At 30.4% G+C, this 9,868-nt stretch overlaps 1 protein-coding gene across 1 annotated transcript; it reads left to right on the forward strand.

Moving 5' to 3' along the window:
• The first annotated feature begins 1,936 nt into the window (after nucleotides 1-1,936).
• On the forward strand, nucleotides 1,937-8,320 carry RpS27 (ribosomal protein S27). The gene is made up of 4 exons (XM_014418947.2): nucleotides 1,937-2,031; nucleotides 2,292-2,400; nucleotides 4,025-4,135; nucleotides 8,227-8,320. The coding sequence occupies exons 1-4, from the start codon at nucleotides 2,026-2,028 to the stop codon at nucleotides 8,253-8,255; spliced, it is 255 nt and encodes an 84-aa protein (XP_014274433.1). The 5' UTR covers nucleotides 1,937-2,025; the 3' UTR covers nucleotides 8,256-8,320.
• Nucleotides 8,321-9,868: the final 1,548 nt, after the last annotated feature.

Raw genomic sequence — 9,868 nt, forward strand, 5'->3', positions numbered from 1 at the left:
TTTTTTTTTATTTTAGTATGTATGAGATCATTTATCAATATTACCTATTGCCCACAACTGTGTGGCAGATTGTAATATCTATCAATAAATAAATAGAAACTAGTGGGTTTGGGTGGTTAGGAAGTATAAATGGAAGGAATGATATCGGGTTCGGGCTAAATCGGTTACATAAGAAACATTTAAGTCTTTATGGATGGTTTTATTAGTAACAAAATAAGGAGCATTGAGGCTTTTATGAAGGATTTTGGATTGTAAGGATTGGATACGAGGGAAATTCGAAGGTTTATGTGGAGCCCCAAAGCTCAACTCTGTATGTCCAGATGGGCCTTAAAAAATGAAATTCAAAATTAAATTCGATTACTAAAACTTCTTAATTAAAAAAAGTGTATTTTAAAACGAAAAATATGATAACATGCGGCGGATTCCTCGTTGTGGATGCCACCGCGATATGATCTAGCGGTGACCAAGATAAAATATTCACCCACTACAGTCAGGCAAGACGCCAGACATGTCAGGTATTAGAAAACTTTTTTTTTCTTTGTATGCTTTGCAAATTAACTTTGTTTTACTCACTTGCAATAATTTTTACCATAAATATATATGACAGAATATAATGAACCATACAATAAAATATAACTGTCTCTTAAAGTTAGTTATCCTTAATGAAGTTTCAGGAACACAGCATTTCGTAATAGAGACATCACAACTTCTAATCCCAGAGTGGACCGAGATATGCCGCTAGTAGTTCAAGAGAAGCTTGGCTACAATTTATTATAAAATATGTATTTATCTTTCATACTGTTTCTAGCCCTTTCCATCCTGAAGCTTCTAGCGTCCAGTCTCATCCCTGGAAGTTTCCACTCAAGAACTGGGCGGGCATCTGCATCGCTTGTAGTCCAACCATTTAAGTCTGAGGACTCCTCCCCCCGTTGAATATTCACTCTTCCCTCAAAAATTGGAAGCTCATACCTCCGTTCTTAGTATCCAGCTTGGCGGTGCTTAATGGTTAATTTCTCAATCTGCTGCTGTTAGCGGTCGAGATTCGTCACGGACACAACCGATAAACATCTTGATTCCTCCTCACTCTCCCTTTCTGAGATCTCGACCATGAATATGCCTCGTTGAGGCCTTTTGTGAATTATCACGCAATAATCCATACAGAAACGTGATAGGACCCGTTACACTCGACAAGTAATTAACATTATTTCGGCGGCGAATATTCTCTCATGACTTTGAACTTTTGACTTAAGCTAGGTATGTTAACTAAAGAAATCAACGAACACCAACGATCATCTTCAATTGAGATGGGAGCCATATCAACCAAGTATCCTTGTCAGTGGAGATGGATCCTTTTCCGTTCACCAAAAAATACCTTACGACTCTCCATCAACACTGACAAAGACCCTGATATCAACTATAAATGATTTTCTAGTTTACTTATCTTGAAGTGTATAGTTATAATTTAATTAAACTAGTAATACATTTTATAAATGACTTTAGATTTTTCTGAAAATATCTAACTGCGTTAAAAAAAATATACCAGAAAACAAAATTTATTAATATACAAATTATATAATGAATAAAAACAGAATTGGTTAGAAAGGTTAAAGAGTGGGCTATAACTGAAACTATTAAGGCATATGATAATACGAATTATACATACGTTTCTATTAAATATACATTTTACAGCTTCTTGCATAGAATTTGGTTGATGCCACCTTGTATGATATATGTTTTCCTTCAAGTACCCCTTGAACATTGCTCTTTGGAATTATACTAATGATTATATTTATTTTTCTATTCACTTTTGTCAGTAAAAATATTGTAATTTATTTATTCTGATAATATTAATGTATAATATATATTTATACTTATAAACCATACTCAGACACATACACATATACACAAACCTGTGTGTACGATCTAATTACGATTTAGAAGTCGTTCAGTAACGGCTCGGGATTTTACTGTTTAGGCTCTGCAAGCTCTTTCTGTCTTTCGCCGACGTGTGGTTAATCAGTAAGAATGCCAGTAAGTCCTTTCTTAAGTTATTTTTTTTATTTAATGCTGCTATATATCTTACTTTTAATCACTCATTATGTATACTTAGTTTATATATGCTGATTGTATTTGCTCGATGTAAATTAGAACATGTGGCTTTAAGTCACATGTGCTCCACTGGTTTGTGTCTGTTTATTTTGTGTATGATACACTGCCATCAAGTTTTTCCATAGTGATGTTTATTTATTTTATTTCGATTGTTTTATATTTAATATAGGCTTGTTTTTCAGCTTGCCAAGGATTTGTTACATCCTTCTCCAATTGAAGAGAAAAGGAAGCATAAATTGAAAAGATTAGTACAGCACCCTAATTCATACTTTATGGATGTTAAATGCCCAGGTAATAATAAGTTCTATTATTTATATATTAATGTTATTTCTATACTTACATATTTTTATAATGTAATTAGTTGGTTATCCTTATAACAGTACATCATAGTATTGTTTTTTGTAGTTTGTATTCACAGAATATCTTTTGGTGTTTTTGATCTCTTAATGTTATTATAAACAATTTTATCTGCTATTTTAAATATTTTCATAATTATGATTATTCAACAGATGAACTGCATGTTTTTCTTCTAAACATGGAAAAGTTCTAGTATTTGGATAGTTTATTGTTTTGTGTTTTTACTGGTGTGTACTTTAGCTGATATGTCATTTTGTAATTTGGCATGCATTTATTTGATGCAGAGTTCAGCTATTAAAATGAGAGATTCATTACATTTTTTTGTGGCAGATAAAGTTGATTGTAATCCTAGTAACTGTAAAGATATGAAAGTGAGTCTAATTGGTGAATATTAATCAAGTAATGCATTTTAACTGTAGCAGATATTTTAAAATGTGATTTTTTCCCCCTATATATTTCAGAATTTTTATAAATTAATGGGAGTTCACCATGATGCATAAATTTGAGTTATTCTATACATAAGTTGCAATGTGGTTGTTGGTGATTCCTGAGCTCTTGGATTGGATTACAATCGTTAATTGAATTGGTGTTAAGTCAAGACTATCAACAGTTTTGTGGCTGTATTATTACTTAGTGATTTGTATGTGGATGTTATGAAAATCAACAAGTGTCCAGGTTTAGTCCCGGTTTGTGATCGGTCCTTTAAATATGCCATCTATACTTGTTTTATTTATTTGGCCTTTTGCAGTGGTTTCTATTCTTTGTGGGTTATAATCCATATATATTATATGAATTGTTAAAATCTCATCTTCTATTTGAGTTTTTACCCCTGAAATGAGAAGCATATTTTTTCTGCTTCTATAATGCCGGCTTTTTCATTAAAAAACATGGGTTTTAATTCCTATCTTTGTGAGTATTTTTTTCTGTAAGTGCATAATTATTCAGCATTTATGTCTAACTGAAAATAAAAAGCTCACAGGATTACTCTGTTAGAAATATATAATTTTATACCAAAGGATATTCTGTTAGTTTCTATCAGTTTATTTCATTTAGTCATGTCTAACAGATTGATAAATCCTTGTTACAATTTTAGCTATTTAATCTGAGGAATGGAAGTAATATTATTTTTCCTTCAAACTTTTATTATTTGTTGTGTGATCCTAATAAGCAGTGTTTTTTCTGTTACTGATATATGAATGTGAAGCAAGTTCATTTGACTTATGTGTAGATTTTATGCACTAAGGGGTATATAAAAATTGAAATGTATCCTGTTATTGCGAAAAAATTGTTAAAAGTTGAATTGTTAGTCCTCTTCTGATAATCAATTTAAATATATCATGGGTAATAGTGAATCACTACTGTCTAGGAGTTGTGTCTGATATATGTGAAACTCTATTAGGTCTCAATTGTTAGATATGCCAGGTTAGACGGCTAGGTCATGCTTTGCTTGTTACAAAACTAATTTATTTTTTATAGTCACTTCTTTTTAATATTCTGTTGAACAGAATTATGTAAAGAAATTCAATTCTACCCTTTTATTTATTTTTTTTTTTTTTAGGCTGCTATAAAATTACAACAGTTTTTTCCCATGCTCAAAGTGTAGTAGTTTGTGCTGGGTGCTCCACCATCCTCTGTCAACCTACTGGCGGCAGAGCTAGATTAACGGAAGGTGAGTTCATTTGTAATTTTGAAAATTTAATGTGTATGATCAATACCTATTTATATTTGTTCTTTATTGATATATATTTATGCTTTTAAAATTAAATTCATGATGAGTCTGAAATAGCTATTGATTTTGATTTTGATTGAACTGCCGCTATTAACCCACTTGGATTGGTGCTGCTATATAGTGAAAACTAAGATAGTCTTGACCACAAATGCAAGTTGTTTATGAAAAAACCCATTAAAATTATTAAATGGATTGAGCACTGATAAAATTTTCTAAGTGAACTGAAATAAAGATTACTAAATAATAAATCCAATCAAATGTTAGCATTTCAATGATAATGTTTTAAACAATATTGCTATCATTTTAGGGATGACAATGTTTATTGGATTATTACTAAGCGAAGAATACTTCCTGATAATTATTTCTTAATGAAGTACTCTTAGAGTTATGAAACAGTATGATGTAGCATGTGGTATTATCTCTAATTAATCATAGAACTACATGTAAAAATTTCATATTTAGTTATTAAAAACAATCTCAATAAGAGTAATAAATTAAAAAGGAATTAAATTATTGTTACCTATTTCTGTTTTCTCTTTAACATTATAGTACTATATATCTTAGTTTTTCTTGTTTTCTTAGGCTTTAAAATATGTAAAAATAAAGTATCAATACATTTTGTGTGTTGTTGAGCCCAATAAAACTATCTTAATAGCGTATGTGATGACAGTTTAATAGCATGAAGTAGTAAATGGGATGGAGACTTTATCCCGCCTCGATGGGTGCGATTTGTTGATGAATAGTTTACATCAGTCCCCTCATAAGCAATGTGACTCCAATCTAGTTTCTTGAAATAGTATTATGCTTAAAAGTAATATTTCTATTGATTTTTCGCCCTGAATTGTTTAGGAGATATGCAGTTCCACACTAGCTACTTGATTATTTAGTTATACCTTTATTGAAATAAAAGGACATATAGCTTTGTTATTCTGGTTTGTCGTACTTTCAGAACAATTGATGGGTATATTTCATATTGGTTAGGGCAGTGTTGTCATACTAACTTTAAACTTGATATAAGTGAAAATTAATACATCATAATCTCATGGAAGAAACAATAAGATAAAAAAAAATACTTAAGTATTTAGGGAGTAATATTTATAGATGATATTTGCATATATACAATATTATTCTTCATTAAGTAATTCATTATTATGATTGGAGGAGAAAAGGGTTGTAGTAAAGGGGAGGGATTTGAATGAGGGAACTGTTGGTGCATGACATTCAGTGGAAGGGATTGATTTTTAGAGAGAGGCTGTACAGGTTAAGGTAGACTTTTGCTAGTACTGCATACTGTTGAGGTAGTCAGTTTCTGGTGGCAGTTGGCAACTGCTTTAATAAAGTAAATGGGCCATATTTTATTGGCACTGGTTTGCAGTCTAGGTATATCATCTCCAAGCTGTCTGGCTTTGACTGCTCCTGAAGCAGTCTGATAGTAGATTATGTTTACATTATTCTAGCTTTTAACTTCTGTAACAATTGAATTACTTATTATTTAATTACAAAAAGTTATTTGTTATGATTTCTTATAAATGTATGGTAATTATAATCTGAAATGATCTTACTAAACTCGATCATAACTGCCCCATAGTAAAATATTAATAACGAAAGGAGTGTCATGCCTACTACTGGCTAGTACTTTTACCACTTTTTTTAATTCTATTTTGAGACATATCTTGTAAACTGTAATAGCATGGTTGTATCCATCCAATTAAGCTTAATATTTTCTATTGAACACCAAGAATATAAATATGTTATTTGTTCAAATTACTCATTTAAATCAATTATGGCCCTATTGTGTTCCATTAGAAATATTATGTTCCTGCAACTTTGAAAATATGTTGGGAGGAGCATTACTCTACGTCAGATAGCAGTAAACATGGATTATTTATAATAAGGTGTAGATAGTTGACCGTAGATTAATGATTGGAGAAGTTTGTCGGGGGGTGCGGTCAGCAAAGAACAACACACAATGGCATAAAATAAATAAATATGGTTTTGTTTATTTATGTTGTCCTTTGCTGACCGCACCTCCCGACAAACTTCTCCAATGGATTATTTATAGCTTAACTTTCTGTTTATGTTGAGTACAGGTTTTTCCATGTTTATTTTTTCATGTATGTATTAATTTTTGTTTCTTCAATTTATTTAGTTATTTGTTATCATTATAGGATGTATGCCCTCCCGGTATGTTTTTTAAATAAAGACGTTTTTGTATCTTAAATAAATATTGCTATGAATTTGTAGTAATTTATTTTTTACTTACTTTGTAATATTTGTCTATTTTATTTAATAATTTTATCTTTGAAAATTTCTCCTTGTATCATTTTATTATTATTGCTGATTAGGAATTCATTTATTTTTTCCCCTGTCCAACTTTGAGCTGGTCTGATCTTCTAACTTCTTATATCTACTAAAACCTCTTTAAATTTCTTTATCCTCTGGCTAAGTGACATTATATAGGTTATATACATTATATAAATTGATAACTATCAATATTGTTAAAGATTGATTACTAAATCAACTTATTTATTAAGGTCAGATAGCTCCTATTTTTTTTCTCTAAACTTATGTGCTGACAGGGCCGAAGATCAACAAGATGTGTTGGAGACATGGTGGGGTGGTAGAATGTGTCCAAATTGTTGTTTATGGCATGTGATATTGGAAGTTAAATTATACAGTTTAAAGATCATGTTGAAAATATAAAATTGGAGGATATTGAAATAAATTGATCTTGTACACAAAAGCTGAGAAAGTCTTCACCTTTCTACTGAACATTTTTGTATGTTGTGTTCATATTATGATTATTGGAAGATTATTGATTGACCGTATGTATAGATGGATGGAATATGGTCTGGGTATGGTCAAAAAAACTGAAATAGTAAATGATTAAAAATAGTATAATCATTTACTATTTGAGTTTTTTTGACCGCACCCGGACCATATTCCATTCATCTTATATTATGATTATATTTGTTACGTTCCATTGACATCCAGAATCTTCAGTATTAGAATTATCCCTTTGTTCCCTTCACATTCATCTTATTGACCAATTAATTTAATACATTTTTCAAATTATTAACAGTTAATTATAAATAAAACATCGATTAATTTAGTGAAATGTAATATGGGTAGGGTATTGGAAAGTAAAATATATTTTTCTTTTATTTTGATTGTATACCTTCTATTAAGATATTCTTTGAAAAGGTGTCATATCTTAATTAAAGTTCTGTATCTCAAAAACTAATTTTAATATACATACACCTATTAGCACTTGGAGATAATTGGAGAAAATTTGATCCAGTTTAAAGTAGAAAGGAAAAGTTTTGTATCATAAGCTGATTAATATACAGACATCTATTAACACTTATAATTGAAGAAAATTAGATCTAATATAGAGTAGTTTATAATGGTTTTTCTAGACATAGCATTGCCATGATATTTTCCATAATACTAGAAAATGGTGATTTCTGACTTAAAAATTAAAAACTAGATTGATTTTAAGAAACTGTATCTTAAAAACTATTGAATGCTCAGAGCTCTATTAGGGCTCACCACTTTGACAAATTTAATCTTATTTGATAAAAAAAATAACTTTTTTGTACAGTAGGTAGTTACCAAGAATTTACGCAATCAATAAAAATGATTGAAAATTGTATTTTTTCTTAACAAAAAGCTCTGTCTGTTGTGGTAGCTCAAGGTTGATTGGTAATTAGGATTTAATTATCAATTCAAACTCATAAAAAAGTATTACAAAAAAAATTAGAATTTTAGTTTAATTAATATTTCAGAGAAGTCTGGTTCCCAATAAACAGCGCAATTCAGAATTTCTTATGTTTTTTTTTTTTTTTTTTTTTTTACCCTTAGCACTTTTTATATCACTATTAGTTTAACTTAACTTTTATTTGTTTACTTATGTTTTGTTGATTTATTTAGTTACTGGTTTTTAGTAAGGAACAAATTACATAGTATGTAAGTTTTTGTAGTATTGACATGTTTTCAAATTTCTTATTCCTTTTTTTTTTTTTTTTCAGGTTGTTCTTTCCGAAGAAAGCAACACTAATTTTATACTCCTTTGTATTTTCAACAAAATGTTAACTCATAGGGATTAAATTTTTTTTTTTTGGAGATTGGTTTATTTTTCCTATATCCTTCATCTAAGTATTGGTTTAGTTTACAATGGTAAGTGTCTTAACTGATTAAATGAATTAAGGATCTCAAAAGAAAAAAAAAATCCTATAAAGGTACGTTCATTAATGTTTAGTTAAGGTCTAAAGATTTTTATTGTAAATTACTAATTGAATAAATTATTATGTGCTGTAACTAATTTATTAGTGAGGTAGACAATAGCACGCTTAAAACTTAAGAATATTAAGACAGGCTGAGAATCTTTTTTTCACAGCAGCAGTTATGATCATTGATTGAGCTTGTAAGCAGTTATGGTCATTCACTTTGTTTAATGTTAAACCAAAAAAAAAAAAATCCAGTGGTGCCATTTAGAGAGCATGACTATAACGCATACCTGAGCCTGTCTCAATCTTAAGGTGATCACTTTAAACATTTAGTATGAATATTAATATTTACATTTCACTGATAAAGTAGCTAGGACAAGTATGTCTTTATTATAATCTTAATTCATTATAACACTGAAAATCTTTAGATATGAGTATCTCCAAAACAGTGTGTTAACGGGCATACCTTCATAGGGAATTTATTTCTTGTTTTGAGATCCTTAATTCATATTTTCAGTTTGTACAATTAACTCTAAAACACCCTGTATGTATATGACAATTTATAATTGAATATACATGGAAAATTCAGTTTAAAGCTTAAGGTGTGTTATTTGTTATAAACTAAATTGGTCAATAGAACAAAGGTGTTTGTGACAAAAAATTGTTTTGATTTTTATACATATCCTTGTTGAAATTATGTAGTATAACAAGTAAATTTTATTATCATACTGGTTTTCAGGTACTATTGTTGTTATAGAAAGGTTTTTGTTAGTTAAAAAAATCTAGTACTTAATCATGAAATAAAAAAAGGTTAAAATCCTCTCATTGATCATAATTTTTAAATAGATATTGTCGGGGTTGTGGTCTTAGGCGGTTCTCCGCCTCTCTCGGTTAATAGGTTAGAAAGGAAGGCCGTGCCAGGGGATGAGCCCTGGACACTGACTAGGTAAAGGAGGTCTAGGTGAGAGAGTCTGAGGCAGAGTAACAGTTCTAGTTGCTGAGATGAAGTGGACGGACTAGAACTGTCATGATAGGAGCCAGCTTACTAGTTGCCGAGATGAACCAGACGGACTAGAGACAGGAAATTACACTGGTTGCGGAGATGAAGCGGACGGATCAGTTTAACCATGGCAAAGAACTTCTCTATCTCAAGTTGAGTGTAAGCCACCAGTGCTATGACTAGACCTGGAAGAAGGCTGTGGATCTAAGATGAAATTGGGGGATTTAGAGTCCCTTATTTATTGGCCTAGTCCATAGGGCTGTGACCGAGAAGGGGTCAGTACATGTCTGCTTGAGATAGGTTCGTGCATTGCATTGTTATTATTTATTATTCATTGTACAGATATTGCTAAGTATTATGTACAGAAATTATTAATATATAAAAATGACAATGTGTTTTTACAAAATAATGCAATATGTAAATTTGGGAGCTTCAGTGAGGCTC

The sequence above is a fragment of the Halyomorpha halys genome, unplaced genomic scaffold (assembly GCF_000696795.3).
Source record: "Halyomorpha halys isolate HHAL.00 unplaced genomic scaffold, Hhal_1.1 Scaffold213.1, whole genome shotgun sequence".
Taxonomy (NCBI): domain Eukaryota; kingdom Metazoa; phylum Arthropoda; class Insecta; order Hemiptera; family Pentatomidae; genus Halyomorpha; species Halyomorpha halys.

Bases quoted from the DNA above. Each gene is read 5' to 3' on its own strand.
- RpS27 (XM_014418947.2), top strand. The intron at 2,401-4,024 runs GTAATAATAAGT...TTTTTTTTTTAG, and splicing joins TATGGATGTTAAATGCCCAG to GCTGCTATAAAATTACAACA. The intron at 4,136-8,226 runs GTGAGTTCATTT...TTTTTTTTTCAG, and splicing joins CAGAGCTAGATTAACGGAAG to GTTGTTCTTTCCGAAGAAAG.